Source organism: Numida meleagris, chromosome 3 (genome assembly GCF_002078875.1).
Source record: "Numida meleagris isolate 19003 breed g44 Domestic line chromosome 3, NumMel1.0, whole genome shotgun sequence".
Classification (NCBI taxonomy): Eukaryota; Metazoa; Chordata; class Aves; order Galliformes; family Numididae; genus Numida; species Numida meleagris.
In genome coordinates this window covers 20,973,080-20,999,346 of record NC_034411.1, presented here as the reverse complement: position 1 = coordinate 20,999,346, position 26,267 = coordinate 20,973,080, and the positions used below count along the sequence as shown (strand labels likewise).

The 26,267-nt window shown below is 39.5% G+C and overlaps 2 protein-coding genes across 3 annotated transcripts in view; one reads left to right on the top strand and one right to left on the bottom strand.

Moving 5' to 3' along the window:
• PTPN14 (protein tyrosine phosphatase, non-receptor type 14) overlaps window positions 1–26,267 on the bottom strand; it is a 105,737-nt gene that overhangs the window by 4,734 nt on the left and 74,736 nt on the right. For both annotated transcript variants that reach the window (XM_021391506.1, XM_021391505.1), the window contains 13 exons: window positions 25,678–25,748; window positions 23,843–23,930; window positions 22,373–22,461; window positions 20,651–20,738; window positions 19,959–20,041; window positions 17,583–17,640; window positions 14,473–14,551; window positions 11,412–12,901; window positions 9,096–9,239; window positions 7,890–8,108; window positions 4,261–4,389; window positions 3,073–3,307; window positions 887–1,050 (listed from right to left, as the gene is read on the bottom strand). In XM_021391506.1, coding sequence (XP_021247181.1) covers window positions 887–1,050; window positions 3,073–3,307; window positions 4,261–4,389; window positions 7,890–8,108; window positions 9,096–9,239; window positions 11,412–12,901; window positions 14,473–14,551; window positions 17,583–17,640; window positions 19,959–20,041; window positions 20,651–20,738; window positions 22,373–22,461; window positions 23,843–23,930; window positions 25,678–25,748 — 2,937 coding nt within the window. The remainder of the gene's footprint in view (window positions 1–886; window positions 1,051–3,072; window positions 3,308–4,260; window positions 4,390–7,889; window positions 8,109–9,095; window positions 9,240–11,411; window positions 12,902–14,472; window positions 14,552–17,582; window positions 17,641–19,958; window positions 20,042–20,650; window positions 20,739–22,372; window positions 22,462–23,842; window positions 23,931–25,677; window positions 25,749–26,267) is intronic.
• SMYD2 (SET and MYND domain containing 2) overlaps window positions 1–26,267 on the top strand; it is a 68,622-nt gene that overhangs the window by 40,110 nt on the left and 2,245 nt on the right. The window lies entirely within an intron of this gene.

The window sequence follows — 26,267 nt, the reverse complement described above, 5'->3', positions numbered from 1 at the left end:
AGCCAGGAAACTGCACTTCACCTAGCACCACGCACAGCAAGGTTCCAACCTGTAACTGTATGGGCACACAGAGTGGGTGAGCGTTTCAGGTACATTACTGGGAAGGGCAGATGATATGCGCCAATGCGTCACTCTTACTGTATTCTTATGTCTACAAGAGGTTTTGTCTTTGAGCAGTTCCTTTGGCAATAGAAATCCCCTGTTTAAATAGCTGTTTTGCATATGTTGAAACTGTGTGGCATGTTGTTATTCAAGATGTGATGTTTTTTCTGGACATGTCTCCATCAACAAAGTACAGGTGAAAAGCAAGTACCTACACATGGTTATTCCCCTGGGGCTCTTATCCTTATCATTGCTCCAGACTACATTACTAGTTTTGTAATATTAGCTGCTATCCTTGAACATCTATTCCCCAACATACACACAGCTTTTCTTATGACACAGCCAAGTTTTGTTCCAGATGAGATTAGAGAAAATACGAGCGATGGAAGAGTCTGAAGTTTAGAGATCAGTAAATGTTACTTAGAAGAGCGTGGAAACTGACATTCTTTAGACTCTGTGTCAGTGTGTCCTTGTGAACATGCCATCTCTAAACTGTTAGTTAAATACAGGTACAAATTACACTAAATTCTTAAAAGACAGAAAAAAGCCTTCATTTTGAATGTGTTAAAATAACATTCATGAAAACACGTAAGATCAACCCAAAAGCAAACTACAGCAAGTAGTTCCTGCTCTGGGAAATCTCTTCCTATTATATTTAATGCCCTTGTTTCACAAAGGTAATAGAACTGAAGCATTTCACTGCCTTTTAGTTTTAACCTCAGAAATGTAGCAGGTTAGTCAAGGAATGAGCTCAGGGTTTGCCCCGAGATAGAAGCTTACTTACTTCATTATGCTCCAAGCACCCAATCATCAGCTCTGTTAGGATAACCACTCCAGTCCTTCCTACCCCTGCACTGCAGTGAACCACGATAGGAGGGTTGCAGTTGTTGCTGCTGTCCAGCACGCTGTTGGTGTGGCGACGCACTGACTGTATCTCCTCCAAGTAAGCTGCATTGTAAAGCACAAAGTTGCAAACATCTATATGTCTAAATGTAAAAACTGAAATTTAAAAAAGTCAGTATTTGTCAAAAAGAATTTATATTTTTTACACCATACTATTTTTTTGGCCAGAGTGTACTGAACAATCCTGAATCCAGCAAGTACCAGCTGGGTGTCAATTATTACTTAGGAGTCTGCTCCTTTAAATTAAATTGCATCTTTTAAAAATTAAATTCCATTTTCCCCTCTGCAAATCTCCAGGTCCCCTAAGCAGATGATTCTAGATATTACTTACAGAAATTTCTGCTATTAACAGGCTAGGATCAAAACCCTTGAAACTACTCCCTGTCAAAGTGAGTATCAGATGGGACGTGAGCAACCATCTGCCCTTTCTGCCATCCTCCCTTCTATAGTGAGGCTGAGTCTTACCCACCTCTCTGCTCCGGGGTTGTTTCTCAACAGTTATGAGTTCTTCTAGGAGCTCTTTTTTTCCCCAGTCATTTCTAGAAAGTGCACGAATCAAGAACAGTTGGTGCAGCTGTCCTAGTGTTGTTCAAAGCATTCTACTGTCAAGCTACACAATCTTACATACTGGAAGCTCACTTGGCTGGATATGCACTCTATAAACTATAACTCAAGCCCTTAGACACTTAACTTCCCATCAGTCATAGCAGGCAGTCAGGCGCTGAGTTTTGAGCCAGCTCTCCTGCCCCAACTCTTGGCGTCATGGCTTTACAGCCCAAGCTGTCCTTTCAACACAGGCAGGCAGGCTGTGGCTGGAGGCTTACCAGAATCAGAAAAGCTGCATTTTAAAGCACGCCATGAAATGAGACTGTATGTGGTGGCAAACAATGGGACAGAGGAAATGGGGACAGTCAGTTTCCAATTACTGCCATGCCCAACCACGGCTACAGTGGCTGGCAGGAGGAGCACAGTACAAAACAAACCGGGAATTGGGCAATGAGAGCAAACTCAATATGTTTGCCTTAAAGCCAGACCCCACAGCTCTCCTTTGTCAAAGCCAGGATGTCATTTCTATGATTCTGCCCTGGTGACAGAACTAGGAAAATAAGATGCTATTTACACCAACCCTATGACACCATGCAAAGGAGAGAGGATCACTAAAGCACTGTAGCTGTGTCAAGAAAGTAGAACTCACGAGCCTTGCTGACAGAGGGCTTAGCTTCAACAGGGCCATGCTGCCGAGGCTGCGGAGCTAGTACACTGTATACATACTTCTTGAGTGATAACTTAAAAATCTCTGCATCACATTCCATTGTAGTGCCAGAGAAGTGGTTTTTGTTACATTATGGTTGAATTCTTATTACTTAACATAATTGTGTTTATTACTTGGTAAGAAGCAGAAAACCTTATTAACTCATTACAGATGAATACAATGTCTACATTCTCAGAAATGTATGAACCGGGGTTGTATTTAATTGTGAAGACTCTGCATTGCATGAGTACATGTGGTTAGAAGAGTGGCAGTAAGTTCAGACTAACTGCATTTGTAATAGAGCTTTTTGTTCTTCTGAAGCAAGTCCAACACCTCTGGACTACCAAATACTGGCTGTCAGCAGTCAGGGCCTCCTAAAGAACTGGAGGAATCGTGCTGTATTTCACTAAGATCTGAGCCTCTCTCACCCAGACTTTTCTAATCACATTTCTCTGCAGCCTAATGTCTCATACACTCATTAGAGCTGGGAAGAGACAGAAACATATGCTGACACATCAGCTAGCTGGGATGTCCTGTTATTTGAAATTATCAGTCTTTAGCACTACTGTTGACTCTGATTTTTCCTCCTGTTATGTCACATCTTTTGGGAATGAGACCCTCACCTTAGCTCCTACCTCCTGAATCCTACTACTTTCACCAGATCACTGAAGCATCTAACCTAGTTGAGGCATCTCTGTGCCACAGTAGTAAACATTTAAAATCATTTTCAGCTCCGACCAGGGACAGTAAACTGAATCCAGTGTGAGCAACCTTTTGTTTGATGTCTTTTACCATGCAAGTTCAAGAATTCTTACATAAAAAGCCTTGAACTTCATCTGGACACCCGTGGTCCGGCCAGTCAGTATACTGCAAATGCCACACTGTCTTCTCATCTCCAGAGAGAAGATGCTTGACCTTCAGACCAGTGGTTGCATAGCAGCCGGAGTCCGTGCGGAACTTGGTTGTCACCTTGAACTTCCCATAAGTGGCTGAGCTGTGCTTAGAGCCTAGTTTAGGCCAATAACGATGACTCTTACTTCTTCCTCCCTCCTTAATTGCACACAAAAAAAGAAAAAATAGTAGTTAGTTGCTGCAAACAGAGAGAATAGAACTCCACAGATAAGCTAAGTTGCCATATTCTGAACTACCAGAATAGCAGGGAGCACCCCATGAAGAAAGCATACATTAAAATTCTGTCACGTAACATATTTGAATGTAAAAAACAGGAATGAGAAAACGTTTACGTAGGTAGAGCAGACACATTAGAAATGTTTGAAGAACAAACTTGCCTTGGAGCAAAAGCCATCTACTGTCTACAACATCTCAGGAAACTTTCTCCTCCTAGGCAAGTCTTCCCTTTCAATAGAAAGGGATTCTCTACAGCAACTTCTAAGTATCTGTTTTCATCAGCCTTGGGAACTGGACAGTGACTTGATGTGGTATGGCACTCCCTGTGTTTGTTAAAAGCAATCAGGCATAAAGTTGAATGCAGTGTTAGTTAGCAAAGTGTGCCAGTTTTTATAACATAGCACACAGTTCTTGGATTACAATAGGAATAACTGTTTTGCTTGGCATAAGAATAAAAGGATTTTTTATTTATTTATTTATTTTACATGGACACTTATACGGATACAACAGCTCCTAGTCTCTTTTCAGCTGATAAGAGTGATGGTATGCAGAACTGGCCTTGGACAGGGTGAAAGCCTGCGTCATTTTAACCAGGAACAGTTTAGCACTCTCACATTCCAATGGAAACATCTTTGTTTTGTTTGGCCAAACTGGAGTAAAGCAGGGAGAAACGGGTGTTTTGCTTGCTTCACTTTAGTACTTGCCAAAATGAATATTAGAAAGTTACAAAATACAGTACTGTAGCAGTCCAGGCGTATGTTCAAAGAGAATAAGAGGAAAAAGGACTGCTGACAGAAAAACAGATTAATGGAGTGGGAAGCCATGATAAGGGTAGATTCACATCAGAAAGATCTATGTGCTGTGGTCTTACATACCTCTTCAGCTGTGACCATGGCTATAACATTCACCCCCTGTTCCCATACCATCTGCCAGAAGTCATGACATGTGTGTGGCAGAGGCCCCTGGGTAGCAATGTAGTGCCACTCCTCCCCGCCTACAGTAACCTGGGGGGAAGAAAAAAACAAGAAACAAACCAAAAAAACAGTCAGTGCCCCGCTTCTCAGCAGTGTTTGTGCCAGAACTGCCCTTTAAACAAAAGAGACCATAATGAAACCTTTGCTTCTTTCTTCTTCCACTGTTTTTCAAAATTCTGAATGTGAACCATCCTTTTGATAAGAGCAAATCTGACAAAACACAATCTTTTGTGTTTCCAAGTGCTTTCTTGATGCTCATAAACATAAAGCTTTCAGCAAAATGTCATCCATTCTTCCTGCCATTGCATCTGGATTATTCAGATGAAAGTATTTTGAGGCCCAGTTTCAGAGATGGCTGAAGTACAAATAAGCAGCTGACTGACTTCCCTGGGCTTTGTGACAAACCCATGATGAAAAAGAACTGAGCACCAGGAAGTGTCTGTATACATTTAAAAGACACTACATTGCTGGAAATGAACTTACAGTAGAATAGAAAGCCTGAATGGAAATAACATTTTGCAGTAGGACAGCTAAAGGCCTCCACTGATCAGGGTCTCCCTCAACTATTTTCCACTCGAGCAAAAAACAGTTTCTTAAGCAGACTCTTATTACTCCGATCACTGTTGAAGATGTGGCCAAAAGCACTGCAGTTATGCCCACACACACAACACAGCAGTCACACAGGCCCAGCTAGAGGTGAGATCAAGACAGGCTTCATTTCATGTTTCTGTTCCTCACTTATCACAAGTTTTTTCAGTTTAGAAACCACCATCTACTTATATAGTAAATTCAGCTGGAGTCATGTAAGTCTGTTTCCCAATACATAACTGGATTAAAACCTCATCTTACAGAAATATTTATATGCATGACAACATGCAATGAAATTATTTTTGAAGCGCATAAATCACTTTTGCGTGTAAAAACATATATTATTAGACTGACTATTTGCTATACACACATCAGGAAAGACTTACACAAACTTTTTTTTTTTTAACCAAAGGTGAAAAGAACCACACCACTCTTACAGCTACTAGATATCATTTAACAGTGTTCTTAGCAGTGAAAAAACAAACCAACGAAGAACTCAAAACAGATGAACTAATTATTTTGAAAAGCTAAAACATTTGTCCTTTGCAGACTAAGAAGTTCTAATTGTACATCAGTCCAGAGCTACTTCTCACAACAAAGTTATAAATCCCTGTGAAGAAGATTTATAACAAAAGTGCTGACACATCCGTAAATATCAAGGTGCTGGTGGACAATGCTACAGGGAGAGATTAATAACTTTGACAAGTTGAAGCATATACTTCATTTTCAGAAAAAACACTTCAGAAAAAAAATTTCACCTTTTCAGAAAGAGAACCAAAATTGTTATTCAAACAGCTGTTCTTGAAGCTGAGTTGCTTGGGTGATTGCACCTGTAGGTAGCATGGTGTTTGTACGGTAACAAATCTCTCACTGCACTGAAAACAGTTTTCAATCCTGTACGCTTAGTTCATTTTGTTATTTCATACTACGCATCATTCTCCTCTGGGACTGAGGGTTAAACACTACAAGTCCAGTGCAAGTAAGCTCCTCAAGCTCTTGCACTAGATGTAAATAAAATCACTACAGCATCAATGTGGATCATGCACTGCCATACTGGCTCACAGTCACAAGTGGTGTGGTGTTACCAAGCTTTTCCAGTTAATGCAGGTCTGACCCAAACAGTCAGATGAAGTGGTCTTAAGAATTAAATGTATGGATTAAGTTATGATATGCATCTCAGGTGTAGGTGATGACCTTGGAGTCTTAACCGCAAAGGTCAGTGGTAAATAAGCAGAGAAATACTGAAAAACTGTACAGCTCACAGGTCGCGTGATGTGAGCTGGAATCCTCCAGGCATGGATCTTATCAGGATGATATAGGAGTTCTCTTTGTCTACTGACTTCTGGTCCAAATATCCAGCCTCCTGGCACACGATATGAAAGACCTATAAATAGTCTGAGGGGAATGTGATGCCTGGAATGTTTACTGCATTCTAATGCCCTGACTGCAGGATATTAAAAACTGAACATTGGGCTGCAAACACACACACTGTGACACCGAGGTAAATTTTGCAGATGCAATTTCATCTTCTTAGCAAAAGAACATCTGCTTGGCTTCAGTAAGCGCCACTTGGAGTGCAAGAGAAAAACACTGGCAAGGACTACTGTCATGTGCTGGAGTATTTCTGTGCGTTCCTGGGTGCTCTGTGAATATGAAATGAGTACATGTCCAACGCTGACAGTCAAGGTGAAATGTGGACTCTGAACTGGCCAAGAAAAATTCTTTTCTGGCTAGTACAGGCTTCTGGGAATAATTTATGTTAGGAATCTCGGGTTTTTTATCCTCCCACAAAGTAGATGAAACATTATGGGCTCTGAAATCCATCATCATACCAATCCCTGATTATGCAAAATCTCAGTATCTGCTGCCTACCAGGCTATGGTAGAGGAGTGATAGCCAGCCAGGATCCTGGTTCAGAAATTGTTTTGATTCAACAGGATTTAGCACTGTATACTACAACCAAAGAGGCCAGCAATTCTCTTTAGATTTTAAAAGGCTTTTACTCCAGTAAAATATACATTTAACAGGATGTTTTAATTATTATTTTTTAGTAATTTCTTTTTAATTTGGATTCTGACAATGATAAAAAGCAGACAGCCCTCTCTGACAACAAGAGTATCTGTCATCTGAAGGAGAGGAGTTACTTCTCCCAGGACAGAGCGAAAACCAGCACAGAACTTTGTGAATCATTACTGGAAACTTAGAGAAAAGCAAGCATCTGCAACCTCTGCAAAATAGATAAAACTGTTAAAATTGGCCATGTTCATAGAGCAAGAGAGTCACGTCGTATCTCAAGTTATTTCTACATTCAATTAACTAGAAGAAATCTGAGTATCTTGACAAAAACTTACTTTGAAACATTGAAGTCTAATGCAATACCCAAGCAGAAATATAGAGATCTCATTACCAAGGCTCTCTCTTTATCAGAGCAAACTTAAATTCCATGACAAGAGGAAGAAATCAGTTATTGATACATACAATTGCAATATTTATGTGAACATCCTGAAATATTGATGCAAACATTCAAACACCTATTACTCATAACGGCGTATGTTTTCTTTGGACATGGAATACAGTTGTGAAAACTGTTTTATATTGTAAGAATTAGGGCAGATCTAACTCATGTTAATGAGGTTTAAGGAATGTAGCATCTCTTTCTACATTAGCCATCAGAGAACAAGTTGGCAGAGATGCACATAAAGTAGTAAGAATTCTTCTCTAAAATAAATTCCAAGTCTCTAGCAAATAAATCAACTCATGCATGTTAATTGGCATGGGACTTTAGAGGTGCCTATGTTGACACAAGTATACAGTGATGCACCCTGTTCTTAGTTCTCTTTTTTAAGTTCCTGAATTACGGAAAATACTGCTGTACGTCCAGAAATGCAAACAAAGCTCTAACATACCTTCATTTGCAATACAAAGTCCAAGAAAGCTTTTACCTTTATATGTGAAGCATTGATGTAGCCTGTGTTATTTTCTTTGGTCGGCACCAGCTCCACTCGGTTCTCCTCATAAGGAACAACCTCCCTGATGCGGTTGCGCTCAGTGTTTTCAGGCAAGGCAGCAGTGGTGAAGATCCCATCTGCCTTTTTCTTTGGAATCTGCTCGTATTCTGTAAACACCATCCCCTCTTCCAACTTCCTCTTCAAGATTTTGCACTTGGATTTAACAGAAAGTAACAGCAATTGATTAACTCTTCTTGGCAGAACGTGTACTACCAGCCCCATCCATCAATTCTTTGAATTTCAACATATATCCATAATATTCTCTCAACTCTTCTTTCAGTCACAGTCTGAGGAAACATGGCTTTCTCTATTTCTACTGAACGAAACAAGTAAATTTTACATCTTTTATTGCACCTTTGTATTTTTAAGATGGATACCATATAAAGGAAAAAAACATTAAACAGAATACTGATTCAGTAGGAATTTGGATATGATTTCTCCACAATAGATATTTGTAAAAATATTTAAAATTTATCTTTTTATGAAGAAGATCAAACCAAAAGACACAATGTAATCTGCAGTTTCAAAATACCGTGCAACTTGCAGGTATGTAGTTTCTGTGGTTGAACAAAACCCCACACACATGCAAACGGAGGCTGAGTTCTGTCATATGCATGCCAGACAAGATAAGGCTGGAAAATTCTGCTCAGAAAGCCAGAAAGATTCTTAGCAAACGTCTTTCAAATCTTAACAGCAGAAACTGTTTTTAATTTCCAAAATTCTAGATACATGCACATACCCATATGTGCAAACATAAGGAGACAGCCAATGTTTTTTTTCTTTAATTCACATAAAGACATTATCTGAACTTGTTAGTTGTATCAGAACATGAAAGACTGTAACTAAGGATGATATTTTAAGTACTCCCTGATCAAGCAAAAAATGTGCAAAAGATTATATTTACAGCTTGATCTTGTGTGATGTTGACTGACGTGAAATGGTGAACAGCCCCAAATTTCACTGACTTCTGTGAACGCTGAAGAGATTTAAAACACTTAGCATCAGAAGATGCACAAATGTTAACTGCAGACCTTAGACTTAATGACTCTGAAAATGGTTATGAGAAACTGCTTCACATGTTAAATAAAATGTTCCTGGGAACAAAGGAAATGAACAGCATTTCATGAGCCTGCATCTTACCCTCTCATCCATTGGCACCTTGGCTACTTCATCCTGGCTGTCCTCCGGCACTGGAACCCTAGCAACCGAGAGTCCGTTCAGAGCTGCCAACATCAAGGGCCTCTTCTGGGCCTCCAGGCCTGCCATCTTCTGCTTTTCTAGATTCTTTTGGCAAGAAAAGGCACGTTTTCATCTCTGTGTGATTATTTATAATGCCAGTAAAATGCTGGAATGTTTTTTTAATCTCCAAAATCTGCAACTTTCTGGCCAAGGAATGCAGATGATCACCATTAGCATCGTAAATTCAAATACAACCTCTATTCTTCCTGTTATTCCTCAAAGGCCTGCTCCTACACGAGCACAGAATTTTAATTTCAAAGAAGCAATCCCAGCTTATAATACAGTTTACGTGCCATCAGAAGACATACAAATACAATCGAGCATTTTTCTGCAAATACTACTCTGAATGCAGGACACAAAACATATCACCCTGTTACGTTTAAAGTATCTTGGCTACAGTAGAGCTACCTGGGGCATCTTTTAAAAAGCAATAATTTTAATCTATTCCAACATACAAACATATTACAGAGGAGAAAAAACTATCCTGCCTTAATACTTAAAATGAAGTCTTCTGATGCACTCAGTTATTATGGTGATTCAAGTAGTACCCATGATGTATTTTGCACTAAAAATTGAGCTCGCAAATCCCAGAAACAATGCAACAGCAGCCAGGGAGGGGTACTGTTTCTCACGTTCGTGCTTTGTATTTTGCTGCAAAGTGGCAAACCAGAGTACAGATTTTCCATTCACCCTGCTGCCTTCCTAATGCCTCTGGGAGAAGGAACATTGAGAAAAGAGACAATCTCCAGAAGAAGCCAAATTACAAATATTTTACTCCGTTCCTGTCACAGTTCTTTCTGCCAGATTTGGATGAAAACATGAGCACTAGGGAAGCCTGGTTCTCAGCATGCATGTGAAAGCTGTGGCCACCACACGGGCCAAGTTCAGCTCCTGGAAATACAGCACTGAACCTGAAGACCCGCAGACACAGCATGTTTTTTCAAAAGCCTGTGAGCTTTTCCACCACCACTGGTTTCATCCAGAACACTGAATAAAAACAAACAAAAAAGCAAAACAAAAATCCAAAAACACTTTGCTTTCTCTACTTATTAAACTTTCAGGATGGGGGAAAATGCAAGTCTTTTTCCTCTTTTTTTTTTTCTTTTTTTGACTATTTAAAAGCTAAAGCCCGTGTTTCAAAGATTGAAGTCTTCAAACCAGCATTAGTGTACATGTATGGGGTTCCTACAGTAAGGAACGCCTGCATGCATTAAGACACCTGAACTAGGCTGAAACCACCTTAAAAGCTTAATGGTAAGGCAACTAATTTACTTCAAAAAATAAAAAAATAAAAAATAATTAACAACTAAAACACATTTTGACCAAAGGCTGATCTGCATCATTATTCAAAGGAGCACTCAAGCACCTCTAACCTCTCAGCTCACCTTCATTCGCATCCAAAATTCCTTTGGATTTCAGCATCTCAGCAGTTTTTTTTTTCTTTATTTCCCAAGAAGTTCAAAAGAGCCTGTACACTTCTTGTTACACCAATATCTGCAGTATTCACTCAAGAAATATTATGTTTTATATTTGGGTATCTATTTTATTTTTAAAGATTAAGATTCTGTATGGAGTAAACTCAGTTTCCATGATACAATACAGTGGTCTAAGAGATTGCAAACTATTACGTAAGTGTAAGTATCACTAACCAACAAGACGCAGTATACATAATTTTTCTAAATTTCTTTGAATATTCAGTAGTATGTAATTTTAAGTAGTTTCTAGTATATTCCAAACTCTTTCCTGCTGTGGCTCATTTGGATGCTTCATTAATTTGTTTCAGGAATTGCTTAAGAGCCAAATTCCAAAACAAAAAACAAAAACCTTTGCTTTCTGTGACTGCAGTTGTACTTCCCAGAGCATAACTTCAAGCCACAAGACACAAGTAACTTCAAAATACAAGTCACTGAAATGCAACCACTCCTCATTTCTCCCATTGCCTGCAGTGGTACTGAAGTCTTTAAATACACAGGTTTAATTCTAAATTCATCCGTAGTTTCAAATAACTATTTCTGGTACATGAGTACACTAAAAAAGAAAAAAAAATCCAGATCCATATAATTGTAGCTGACCCACTGGGTCAGCTTTAAGCAAATCAGTGTTTTCCCACCTACGTGTTCCCCATAGTTTACTGACCCAACAGCTTTTTGGCACGTAAACAGACCTGTAATGATTACCAGTTCTCAAGAAGTCCCTGCAACAAAGGAAGACACTTACCCTCATCATGATTTCTCTTTCTATAATGCTGTCCTCAATAGAAAACATTTCAGACACGGGCCTTTCCTTGACAGGTTCTTTCTTGACCCTTTCCTTTACGCTCGTGAGGTCAGGCTCTGAGATAGAGGGCCCGAGCGAGGACCCATTTATTGCCACTTGATCTGTCCGAGACACACTGATGGCCTTGGGAGGCCCTGGCCTCATGGCCTTGGCCCTGGCTACAGCCACAGAAGCACTAACGTGGTCCTGCCTGAGGGCTCCATTGCTAACACTTTTACGAGGCCCAGGATATTCTGGAGGAGGTTTATTTGGTATTCTAGCCAAGGCAGCTTGCAACTGAGCACTATACTTCATGTCCTCATGGAGGGCTCTTATCTGTGACACAGATTTTGTGGTTTCTTCTTCCTCTTCGCTTTCACTACTGTGTATCAGCATGGTGGCATCAGAGAACGTCTTTTTGTGATGATAATGAGGAACCTGCTGAACTTCATGCGCCATCTGAACCGACTCTTCTGGCTGTACTTGCTCCCGCAAGGTGTTCCTGCGTGGCAGAGGAGCGTTTAAAGTTTTTAATGCCATGGCTTCTATACCACGTACCATATTGCTGATGACTTCCAAGCTATGGCGCTTGTTCACAGCTGCGTGGTGCTTCACTGCAAGGAGGGGCTCGCTGACCTCCTGCAGCGACTGACGGACAACCGGCGAGCTGTCCTCTTGGAAGGTCTTTACTGAGAGCTGGACTTTGCGTGTGACCAAGTCAGGACTGCTCCCGCTGACGTATTTGTGCCGGTGGCTTGCAAGGTCAGGTGTGCTGGTGGCAGGACGTGGGCGCGGGTACGGAGGTGGGGGTCTGAAGAGATAGTTCTTTAACATATGAGCAGTATTGTAATTCTGGCTGCTCTGCAGCTGCATGTTAGCCAGTTCTGGCGTGCTAACTGTGTGTGATATGGCACTGGCTGCTGTCTTATTTTGCACAGCATTGTTAGGGTTCATTTGGTCAGAGGGGGTAACAGGCTTGTTATAGCCACCACCCTGAGGCCCATAAGTAACTGTATAAGGATGCCTCTCTCTAATCTCAGGCTGACTGTAAACTAGGTCTTCTGGCTGGTTGTAAGCATGTGTGTTTCCAATATTGAGATTCCTCAAAGACTGACTTTGGCTATCCATCTGGATCACCCCTCTCTTCATTTGCCTCATGACAGTTTCATAATCTGGAGTTGGTCGGTAAGATGGGACTATGATTGCACTATGTCTGTGGCTGGGGATATAGTCTGCTCTCATGATGTCACTTCCAGGGATGCTCAGATTTGAGGACATTGGAGATGCCTGGATGAAGTTCTGTGAGCGATTGAGGGAGTTCATGCTGTGTGCACTGCATACGCTCCCATTAGGTCCATTACCATTCAAGTAGCTGAAGTCCACTGGACACCTGTCCAAGCTGGTCTGAGACCTACAGTAGAAAGTTTCTTCATTTCCATGGAAAATGCTGTCTGTGTAGAGCAGAGATAAAGACATTCAAAGTTTAACATACAAGGACTTGTTATCAAAGCTTCAAATGCAGTCTGCACCAATGATTAGAAAGACAGCTTAGTGTACAGCTGCAGGGAACATTTGGTCTTGGGAGCATCCTTGAGTCACTGAAATAGAACTAAAATGAAACGACTTCCGTAAACACTCCCAACAGTTAGCAAAATACTGTAGCTCAGATCCTTGTGGGATACATGAGAAGTGAAAGAAAGGAAATGTTTTTGCCTGGCAAGGAACATCTTTTCTCTTAGCATCCTGGAAGGAGTCACTGATGCTGCTTTCACCATAGGAATTCAGTGCTGCTAACCTGTGCTAAGCCTGAAAATGTTATCTTTTTTTGTTGATGCACTGCTCTCTGTTACTCAAAGTAGTGGATGACTGTGAACCTGTAAATACTTCTTCAAACCAATCAACAGTTTATGGATTGGAAGTACAGGGGTATCAAGATCAAGGAGAAAAAAAAAAGAAAAAACAACAAAATAGCCCCACCTTACAGATGTGTTAAAAATATCATTTCAGCAAAGGCTACTTAAGATGGAATAAAGATGTTAAAGATGATGTCCTGAGTCATAACTATACTGCAAGACTGTCCATGTCAAAACTTGTAAGAAACAAGTAGCACCTCCCAAGTCTCAGAGACTAACTCAGTTCTTCAACAATTCCAAGAAATCTGTAGTAAGACTGAGGAAAATCTACAGTTCATCTCAAATTAAAAATATCCCCCTTCAAGAGGCTGTACTTAAAACAGTAGTGGCTACTAAGACAAATCTTTACTGCATGCAGGGAGCTATACTGAACAGCTCATTTAAAAACATACCAAATTCTTCCTTAAAACTAGTCAGACAGCCATAACTCCAAAATACTATCAAGTATGACTAAGAGCTCCTCTGCCAGTGAGAGCACTTCAACTCTAGTTCTCAGGAACTGCAGGGAACGCAGCCGAGCAGACCTGGCTGCATGTATTCCAAAAGGCGATATGGGTGTGGTTAAGGGTGTAAAATTCAAGGTGTTTAGAGGCTGGGCTCTATTCCCAGCCTGATCAAAGTAACCTGGTGCAACCTCTTAGGGGATTTATTTGTCAAACACGGGGGTAAAAGTGGTTAACTCTACTTCAGTCTGTAAGTATAGTAATGCAGGCAGACACATAACTGAGTTTTGTGACCATGGCACACTGATTACTCCTGCAACAAAAGATGTTTTGCTGTTTCATTTTCCTTCACTCCATTTCTCTCCCCACCCCCAGCTGGCATTGCTGTTCATCCATCAGACTTCCTTTAGAAATTTTTTTTTCAGTTTGCTGAACTGGAATGCCAAGTTTAAGGTCCGTATAATCATGCACAGATATTTTAGAACTGAAATTTGACTTTAAACATGAGACTTACTGCAGTAGTAGCTTTAGAACTGCTAGCTGTCCTTCAGCAGCAGCTCCAATATCATCATGACAGCACTAGCGATCTAGATATAAGGAACAGGAGCTTCTCTGCATGCACATAAAATTAAGGTCCACTTGAGGTAACGAATATGCTCTATGTACCTTGTGAATTATGTGTTTCAGTGTAGTGATCTCCACACTGGACATGCATAGGAGGCAGTATAAATGGATGCTGTCTTGGCTGAAATAAAAGCACAAGTTAGAAAAGGATTAGGAACTTGGTTTGCTACAATTTTTGCAAATGAAACACTTCTCTGCCCTCTCCACTGAATATTGCTCTTTCCTACCCAGCCAAACACACATGCTCAACACGTGTAAATTGTTAAGTTTTGATAGGGAGCCCCAAACTGACCAGCTAGATGCCTTTATAGCAAACCACTTCAGAAAACAACATTCTGATTCCCAGCTCACTTAGAACATCTGAGAACTTTATTGAAAGCCCTGGTCCTTGAAGAATTGAAACAAACAAAAAACCAACACCCAAACACCTAATCAGGTCAAAAGCTGAATATGGAACAAACTGAGGGACCTAGAACACTGTTATATAAGCAATATCAGCACAGTTGGGCTTAGAATCTAACTGCAGATAACTTGAATATTGGATTCAATGAAGAAAAAACTTTTTAAGAGAACAAGGATCCCAGTATTCAGCATTAAATCAGTACGGTTATTTACAGGGAAATAAGTGACAGCTGATGTTCTATTCAGCTTTGTCCATCGGTAAACTGATATATTTTGCAATTGCATTTCACCACCTGCACTGCAATGCCCCATCTGGTGCTGCTGAGCAGAGTTTATGAAAGCTGGCTTTGACAGATGCGGAGAGCAAAGAGAGAAGGAAGATGCTCTTCTCTCTTCCTTAACAACAGAATAAGGACTTTTCATCTAAGCAGATTTAAGTAGTGCAAACTATTAAGGAATTCTGTGGCTGCCCAAGGCAAAAAAAGAAACACTAAATGATTTAGCCTTACATGCGCATGCACAAAATGAACACCAAACAACAGTTTGCCACTGAAGAAGGGGTAAGGAAGGGGTTAAATTTACATTTTCTGTGTAAATGGGGAGACAGAATGAGAATAAAAGAGACTGAGTGCACATATGAATTCTTGCACATGAAATGGCTGTTAAGACAGAGCTGGAAGATAACAGGAAATATTTCTGCTCGATGAATTACTTCTAAGGATATAAAACTCTACTCTCCCTGAACATTTTGGGCAAAGGAGACTAATCTTGACAACCCATGTAGGAGAGTTTAGCTTGGAACAAATCAACATGTTTGAATGCCTAGAAAATGGAAAAATGGTGGGTGGAGGAAACATGCACAGAAGAAGAAAGTTACTTCTGCTTCTGCTGGGAACTTATAGATCTGGAGCAGACAGTTGTCTTTGTTATATGAGTAGATATTATCGAAGCAATCTGCATATGGTCTGGGCTTTTTTTTCTTCCCCTCCCTTTTTTTTTTGCTGGAAAACCAACATCATTGGGTGATCTGACAGGAAAAAGAAAGTGTAAAGTGGCCTTAAAATAATGGTTAATAAAATACAGGATCACCATGGTGTCAAAACCATATGAAGAGTCTTACTGTGAAAATAACAAACATGATTCTCAGTGAGGTGGTAGAACCTCACTCCAAAGATTCCACTTCAATCCCCATTTATGCCTATTGATTTATTACTACACAAGACAAGTGAATAAGCAGGTATGTAAAAGTGTGTACAGAGCAAAAAACAGACAGGGGGGCTTTTTTCTTTTTTCTCCTCAAAGGGAACGGCTCAAACAAGTTAGCAGAACAATTATGAACACTTTAAAGTTCAACACAAATGGTCAGCAGCCCCATTCACGTTTTAATCAACAAGCATGTATTCCTTCCTTTTTTATTTTTTTAAAACTTGTTGCCCACTTCAAAACAAGCAAGCAGTGGGATTTGGTTTTCCTCTTATCAAGTCGATTGCCTTTTCCTGCATCTACTAGAAGGCCGCTCTCTTTCTTTGTGCTATATCTGAAGCTGTAGTATAAGAACGCAGAGCACATTTCATTTCTTCACTTTAATTTTTTCATAGTCACCTCCAGGGCCAGACTAGCAGATACCAAAAATACTTTAGGTGTGCTTAAGAGAATGTAATACACAACCACTGTATTTTGTATTAAAACACCCCAGAAACAAGCTGAGAATGAAAGGACAAAGAAAGCTGAAGCCAGCAACAACAGGTTTCCTGCAAATGGCTGGGAAATGCAAAATGCAACTTTTAGAGCTAACGGGCTGTGCATATGCACTCAGAAAAATAGTCTGCGCTGAAATCTGCAAAGATAAAACTCTCCTAACATCAGTACTGCTTAGGCTTGACTTTGGAACATTTTTGCTAGAAGTTATCACATCCTGGGGACATCAAGAAAACACTCCTGTCCTCATAAGCTTTCTGCTCACTCTGTAGCACTGCTGTAAGGGATCAACAGTGCTGCTACTCTTACTTAATGGGTTCTGAATTACTGTAAGAAATAACGACACACTGGATGTTTAAATTAGATCCAAAAAATCATCCTTAGAACTGACCAGGCCAGAGGGGGAATATTCCCATTCCCATATTTTTCGTCAAGATTTCCAGAAAAGTTATCTATTTTTTGGTCAGAATTATAATATTTATCAAGATCATTTCAAACAGAAACGAACAGACTAAGAAAAATCTCAGAAACAGTCTTAGATTGATGATAAAAATTTTACATAAAATCACAGTGACTTCATACAGAGAATAGGCTCCCAAGTCTAGAAACAGAGTAAACAGAGTAAACTAAATGTAGATTTTGTACAAATATCAAGGAATAGAAAAACACGAGAAGCTGTAAAATTAATGTAATGAGTGGATTTCGATTTCAGCAAAAGATGGCTGACAGTGTTTGTTTCCAGGCTATAGAGGACTCCTTTCTTTGCCTACTGAATATAGTATCAATCCAGTAGAAAAGACCCTTTGTTTCTGCAGGGCAAGTAAAAAAGTAATGCCTTGAAGACTGTAATTTTAAGATAGTCAGTGGTGATATTATCCAGTTAAACTGATCAACTTGGGCAGCCACACCCTTGAAACTCATTCCAGTCGTATTGCCTACAAGAAATGATTTAATGTGCTAATTTGAAATTTAGAAAGTATTCCATCTTACACAACGTCCCATCTCATCAGAAGTGGTACAGGCACTCCTAAAGACTCCACCATGATACATACCAAAGATGATCTACTCCAAGTGGGCCGTCGTCGGATAGGGGGAGGAGAACTTGATTGTCTGTGGAAGAAAGAGTAAAGAGAAATGCTAGAGTCTACACTACTTCAATTCTGATCATGGAATGAATAGGTAAAATGAGAGATGAATCTGTAAATACTGCTCATTTATGAGATTAAATGAAAACGAATAAGATGAAAATCTTTTAGATCTTTCTCTAAATATAGAGAATATTCCAATTCCAACACATACATGCCTTCTATTGATTACCCTGTTTAGCTTATTTGGAAAAACAAGAAAAAAAACTCTGGCTTGGAAATGAATTAAACAAAAAAGTCTCTTGAGCAATACAAAATGAACATGTCATACAGGCGCAGTCTCAGATGACTTAATGTGAACACTAAAAAATTGACGATTTTATGAAATTCATAGCAATCACTCCAAAGCAATGCACACAGATCAGGAGGAAAAAAGCAACTGGTTAATACTAGCAGGACCAAATACAATGTTAGAATAGCCAGGTGCAGTGGAAGGAAGGAGGAATGTGGGAGGAAGAAAATGAAATAAGAAATCATTTGAAGGAGGCAGAAATATAGTGCTTACGTGAAGAGAGGAAAGGTGGAATTTCTCCTCCTACAGTTTCTGATCTGGTGAATGACGTTATGTGCAATTAGAGGAAATGCACACAGGAAAGCAAACAACTACAATTTCAACACAGAGGTCAGGAACATTACTTGGCTAAAAAACATACATTGGCATATGCAGTCATCAGTATCTGTGGCCCTAACACAGAAGCTGATACCACACGAGACTGTGGTAGGAAGGAAAGCAGTTCTAATGGCAAAAATACATTCAAACTCCAGTTATTTCTCTCTGATCTCTTGATGTTCCCTGTCTTTATTAGTTCAAATATCTGAAAGTTGTATGCAAAGCTGATACACACACCCAGTTCATGGTACCCACACGCTTACTGCTCAGCCTTCAGAAATAACCATGAGTAAGAGCTATTGCTTCTGCAGTTTAGATTATTAACTGAAATGGAATAGTCCTCTCTGCTGACCCCAATAAACAGCTTTAAAGGGGAAATAATTCTCAGACAATGGATAATGGCATTTTGTTTTCTTTTTTTTCTTGACTGTCACAGAGAAGATAAATAGGAACTTCCTTTGAATTCAGTTCCTCTCAAAGTATTAAATTTAGCACTGGACTATTGAAATGCATTATACACTGCTAATAAAGGCTTTTTCTGGTCTTCCGCTCAACTTCCAAGTGCAAGCGTTATCTGAAATCTAATCAACATCTTTTTCTGTATGCAAAGATATTGCTGTATGTGCATTTACTTCATCAGCCTCCCCAATACTTGTAATTCACTGTATGTTTATACATTGTGTGCATGTGTAATACTAGAAAGTTAGACTTTCCAATCATCTCTTTATCACTGGCTTTATTTTCCAACAGATAGTATTACCCAGCTGAACAGATCAAATGTCCAGCTCTAACTAGAGCTGTTGATGAGACTTCTTCATAGCTTCCTAGCTACCTAAACTGTTAAGTTTTGCAAAGGATTCATGATCCCATTGCTATACAAACCTGGCATATTTTGAAATACTCACAAAACTCTAGACTTCTTAAAGCTAAATTTGTCTCAAACTAAAACTGGCCGTGTGCCAGTTTTATAATAAAAAAGCATACTCGGCTAAAAAACCTGCTTTTGACTTACAACTAAAGTCTTAGGAATTCCTCCTTCAGTTAGAGTGAATACACCTGTGAGAGAGGATGAGCTCATGACCAGTTTTTTATTCAGTGCTCAAAGCGGAACCTGTAAGACACTGCAGGTTCAGATTTAGTCTCTGCTGAGTTGTGCTTGTATGCCTATGCAGATAAACTTTCCCAGGTTTCTCCCCTGCTTGGTGCACGTGAGAAGCAGATAAATGATGCTACCCAAATTAGAAGAGGATATCCTGTGTTTTCCACCAACCTTACCTGTTAGATGGATAGCGCATACTTAAAATGCTCCTGTAATTCATGTTTTGGCATGTTAACCTTTCAATCTAAGTCAGCTTTAAATCTAGTCTATGCTAGCACTCTGGGTTACGAACAGCAGAGACTAAAGGCTTCAATTCATTATTCTGTCAGATTTGGCTGCTCAGTGCGCAGTACCCAACAGAGCTCATGCATCAAGCCTGCAAGAGCTCAGAATTAAATTTATATCTCATTCTTCTGTTCTATATGATGGTTAAAACAAAAAAGAAAAAACAGCAAAGTAGAACAGAATAACTGACACGAGTGACTAGAAAAAAACAACAAAACCAGACACGCCAAAACTCAGAGCACTTCCAAAGCAGGGTGTCAGAATATAATTCTGAGGAAAGGATACTCACTCTGTGCAGATTTTGTTCTGTTTGTAAAACTTATGTCTTGCTGCAAACAGCCGTGAGATATATTTGGCATTTTCAAGATCATCCTTTAAACACAGGGAAGAAAAAAAAGAAAAAAGAAAAAATGTATATAATCATTCATTTTGTTTTCTTACCAAGAAATAACAAGGGTTCTACAAATACAGTCACAGTAATGCATAGTAAGGTCTGTCTTGTACAGAATCTGACTGCCAAGAACATGTCTAGTGCCCTCAAGAATGTTTAAGGCACTGAATTACTGAAATAGCATGGCATGCCTTTGCATGCTGCCTCTTCACTGCTAAGTCACAGTGGCAGGAGAAGAGGGACAGCAGAAAAAATGGCTGAAGGTTGCTGGTTCAGCTTCTACACTGGCCTTGGTTCAGTGAGATGCAGACAATTTTAAGTGCAGAGCAACACTGCACCCCTTGAGTTCCAGTGCATGCATATGTGCTAGCTTGTCTGCTGTTTCTACAGCTTCTTACACTGCTACTGACATGGCAGCATGAAAGGCAGTGTGGCACCATGGATGTTTCACTGAACAAGCGCTTCAGTTTTTTGCAAAATTCCCAGCATATTATTACTTAAGTATGCTTAGAATTAGAGTTTAAAAGGATTTTAATAAATATGCTTGACATAAGCATTTCTTGATAACACTGATTAGATCTTTTTCTTACTGTGTGAAAGAGCACATTCTCTTCCTTGTTGATCAGCTCTAGAACAATTGAAGACTTGTTATGTGCAATATTCCCAATGTCATTCCACCTGTAGAGTGAAAAAATGCGGTACAGTTTGCCAACGCATACATTCAAGCATTTCACAAACGCATTAAGAATCCCTTAGTCAACATTTGTCTTGTTTTACGGGAAAGCTTTTTCAGTAGCTGTTTGGTGAAGAAACATGGTCAGGATAATAAGGAAATCGAGCTCCGATTCAAGGAGAAACAGATTATTCATCTCTTAACCCGAAGCAAGAATGTTAAAAGCTCTCTTTAAATACACTGATTCAGGAATCGCAATAGAAGGTACTCTGAAAACACATTAGTAATAAATATACTGAACAGTAGCATTTTTGTACTGCTTGACTACAACCAGATGGATTTTTTTCCCTATAGTGCCATTCCTGCTGTTTCCAACTTTCCTAACAGAGACAATTCTTTCTAAAGAAGGGTAACTTGTCAACATGGTTACGTAGGCTTTGCATACCATGTTAATACTCTGTTTAACGTTCGCAGGTTTTTTTTTCCCAAGTAATTGTCAGGTTACCCAAGATTGGAGTTATAATCTTCTTACAAATAGCTGACAGACAGACACATCGGCGTACGCTGCATGCAATCTGTGGGGATGGAAAGGACTTGTTTGTTCTGTTTGCAGCATGCATTCCTCTTCATGTCGTGGCAGGATGCTTGAAGCGCATAGTTTCCAAGAGTAAGGATCCCAGCACCAACTATCATTTCTACATTTAAGAAACTTCTTGCTTTTGACACTGCATTTTAAGATGTCTTCAGAATGGCACAATTAAAAGAATTCTCTAACTTTTTCACAGAATTACACACATAAAACATCAACTATATGGAAAAGAGACTTGACTTTTTCAAAGATGATCGTATAACGCTTTTCGAAGGTGAAAATAAAACAAACAAACAAGGCTAAGCAAAACAATAACAACAAATAAAAACCAATACTCTTCTTGTTCAAGTCTGCTACGAGCCTTAGTTTGTGACTAAAAATGAGCGTACCTCATAAATCAGTGTTCAGGTTCATATTCTAACAGCAATGAGGACTAGGAAAAATCCACTCCACATTAACATCAGCATTAATGGAAATACTCAACAGTAGCAGATTTCTCACACTTTCATACATAACAAATTTTTCTAAGTTACAAAACCCACAAAAGAAGGTCAATAGAAAGGCTTAAGTAATTCTTAGGAACAAAAACAGCGGTACAAATAAGTAAATGGCAGACACACAAATTTCAAAAATGCAGTGAGAATGTTCAGCTTTTTTAGTGGGATACCTAAATATTGTAACCAGATTTTCAGAAACACTGAGCGCCTGGGCTGCCAGCAGTGAGGTTTAACAGATTTGCATTCAGATGCATCAAAGAAGCAGACACAAAGGCAAGAAAAGAAAAAGGATCAAAGCCTTGTAAGTAGAACATGATACATGACAGACAGCTACGTCTTTCTTGCCATCAAACCCATTCAGGGACATCAGAAATTATTCTTTATCACATCTCTTATGGCCAAGAGGCCAATGCTGAAAACAGTGAGGTTACTACTCCTTAGTGAGAGGATTGGCACTATTGAAGTCACATATTTAAGTAAGGAAAAAAAAAAACCCACACACAGAGCTCTGAAAAATAAGCTCACTTTAAATGCTGAAGTCCCTAGTTTTTACCTATAGATCACAGTTGTCCTTCCAATTCTGTTTTTTATGAAGATTCCCATGAAGAAAATACCGAGGTGTATGTCATTTCCATGATTATCCTGCACAGAAAGGGTATATATTTAGATTAATCAAGAAACTGGCAAAGGCATGTGTAAGAACACATGCTGAACTACCAAACAGAAGCCATTCTTAAGGATGAATGAGAGACTAACCCTTGACTAACCTATAGTTTGCTGCTTTACACACTCTAATTTTCATTATTTCAAAGCAGCTAACACTTAGGTAGATTCATTCTGTTGATAAGTGAGAACAGATTACGGCTAAGTGAGCCCAACGTTCTCTTGTAGGAAACAACATACACACCACAAACAGACATTTGTTATATAACACCCCACATACCCTATAATTGTGATTATAGCTATCTAGAATCCGTATGACTACCAAAAACAACAGTCCTCATTCGCACCCATGTTATTTCTCCAGTTATCTGGTAAAACACAGAGAGATTTCAGAATCCAGATCATACCTGGAGACGGAATCCATCTCAAAAGCTTTACCTGTCATACTTCTCTTTCAAAGTATTCTATGCAAAAGATCGTAGCGTGTCACCCTAAAAAGTACTTGTATCTTTATACAGATATGGCCTGCACTGCTTTGCAATTATTGCTTAGATATTCCTCTTCATGCATCATGTCCACTGTACTTGCAATGCTTTTCAGAAAGTCAGTAGTTTTTATGTCTACCCATGTTTCCTTGCAGGATCCCGTATGTGCTCCTGTTGCATTTTACAGTTTTTTTCTTAAAAATGCTTTTTTTCTTTTTGCTAGAAAAGCTTAATGATGTTAACAGAGAAGCTTATCTACATTTAATCAACAAAACCAACTCTTCCCTAGCTTCACATATAGCAACAGATCCACACTGCAAAGTGTTAAATAAAAATCATGCTAAAACAAATAGTGTGGTTAAAAAGAACTGCCAGAAGAAAGAATCTAAGAGAAATCAATGCACTATACATGCATAAGTTCCAGAAACCATGAGGCACTTCTGCATTTTAACAGATTAGAGCTACAGGAAAACATTAATTTGTTCGCAGTGAAGGTTCCTGTTTTTGTTGTTGCATTTGCTGTTGTTGATTTGGTTTTGTTTTTTTTTTGGTTGGTTGGTTTTTTGTTGGAATTTTGCCATTCACTTCCTCTTCTTCAGACCCATCTTGGGATCACTTCTGACCTCAACAGAAAGATTACTTGACTTTTTAAATTTTGTTGTTGTTGTTGTTAATTAAAGGCCATCTTTAACCAGCAGAAAACTGATAGCAGTGCATCACTTGTAGTGACTGGGTTGACTGACAACAGCAATTTCTCAGCACACCCTTACTGTTTTAGCATGTGCTTCTCATGGCCAGGCAGACTGTACATGGCAGAAAGGAACTTTCTCATTTAATTTGATGTAGGGGTTTCATTATTATATATACTAACATACCTTCACAGGGAACATTTCCTGTCCAAACCCATCAAGGCGTTCCACTTCATTGATGTACATTAGCTCAGCCTCTGCTGCTGTAACGCCACTGCAATTGGAGCAACAACAGGAGACAAATGTTTCAATATCACACACACAAAATATACTAGTGAAAAAAATGGCAGATTCACAGACTACTTTAGAGGAGGTTAGAAATGTACAGCACAAACCCAGCTTTCAGTGATAGGATCACAGTCAGGAAGGGGAGGAATTTTACTGTACATTGCTAAAGTAAGGTACAAAACATAGTTCAAACTGTAGGAGGAACAAGCTGAACTGATCCCATTGTTCGCTTCCTTCTGCATACATCAGATGTTTTTCCAGGCTTTATTAAAACAGCAGGCTGTTGCGTTAGGTTGTGTCTTTGTGTCTAGCCTTGGATGGCTGATTTGAGCCATTAGAGCCCTAATTTGCACAAACAGCATATAAACTCACTGAAGTTGCTTAAAATGACTTAAAAGACCTATATTTTCATATTGGCTGCTGAAAAACATAGGCAATAATCCAAGTTTTGAGAAGGTTCTCTTTCGTAACAGAAAACAAACCATCTGAAGACTTCTATGCACGTGTCTGCACATGCTCCTGTCACAGCTCAGGAATTCGGAGACTTCAGTTCTCTAAAGCAGGTCAGAATAGATTGCAAGTTGTTCCAAAAGAAGGTCACTATTAATGTTTGTCCTCTTTGCTCCTCATTAGCACAGCTTACAAACAGAAATATAGGAACCAGACACTTAAGAGAAACAGGGAGAGAAAGGAGGTGGAATTTGATCTACCTGCTGAAGTGAGGATAAGTATTTGTCCTTTGTGTTGCTGAAATAGCACTAAAGAGCACAGCAGGGGATGGAAATCTTACTTTTCAAATCTGTGAGTTAACCAAGATTGTGCAAGCAGCCCAGAGCAGAGACTGAAGAACAGAACCAGGCCTACTCATGGCCAGTTTGGAAGCTAACTCTCTGGCTGCATCAATGGCCCAAGCTTGCATTGAAACTCATACTGAGAATGGCCTCCCACTCAGAGACTGGTATTTGTGCCTTTAGAACCATTTTTTATCACTTAATGGGGAATGTTGCATCTTTCATATAGTATTCCAATTGCATAACATATAACAAAGCTTTAAATGGAGATTCACAATATAACACACGAAGGATTATTTCCAATGACATATAGACATTGTCGTTTTTCTAAGAACAGCACTCCAGAGTCTGGTTTGAATACCTTTACCATCAGGACACCTAGATGACACAAAAGAAGTCTATTTACAAAGCAGGACTTAATGACTAACATGTAGATCATTAATTAGTGACTGTGTATGTTATTTTTTCCACAAGGAGACTTAAAACCCAACAAGGTAAGGAGCATTTTCTGCCATTTTCATTATGTTGGCAGTGTATGTATCCCTCCCTCTCTTGAATGACAGAAAACCCTTGAAGAGACCCTGTCAGATCACCCCTTTCAAGTCATGGGGTCTTTCACCATCAGGATTTAAATGAAACCAAAAAGAGAAAGGAGTCTACTACATAACAAGTAGCTTTACACACGTTCCTTTAACCTGATGGTGGAAATCCTCATTTATCTGGGATGGAATTCCGTGGCAAATTTGTGTGCCCAAAAGGCAGATAATCTTCTGTAACACATTAATTAAAAATCCAGCTAGATGTAGCATAATAGTAACATAGAGATAAATTAGTTTATCACTGCAAGGAAAGGGTGGGGAAGAAGGAAAGTACAGGAAGGAAAATGATGATGATTGAAAATAAATAAATAAATTAAGATGAATCCTCACATATCAAGCTCACCTGTGAGTTCGGTGTTCTTGCGCAACCTTCTGTGTCAGTTCCTCCAGGACAGCTTCATCCTGGGTCCAGTCCTATAAGAACATTAAGTAGCATTAAAAACTAGTCATCCAAAGAGGCAGCACAATGCAAGACAGCAATAATGATGGCACGTTTCAGGGTTGTTTCCTGTTCATGCTCTTGCGCGTAGTTACAGAGAATGAGCATAGCACCAACTGCACTGAAAATCCAGGGCATGTGTTTGAGCAGGGGCTGCTGAAAACATGCATGAAAAACATCATGCTCTGAGATGGGGTATGTGGGGGGGGGGGGTTAAATGATACTGTTAAGAGCAATGCTAAGGTGAGGTTTTTTTTCATTCCAAAAATCAGAACAGACTGCATAGATCTTTTCCTGGATAAGGACCAAACAAGCCTTGAAAAGCACTTGGGAGTGGACAAATGAATATCTACCATTTAGAATAGTCCAAAATAATCCACACACCATGCAAACTGAATTCATGGGTATTTCCTGTCCTGCAGCCTGCAAGTGCTGCCTTCCCCATGTTAACAGGGACCAAAACTTTGCTCTCTCTTCTATTATGTAATGGAATT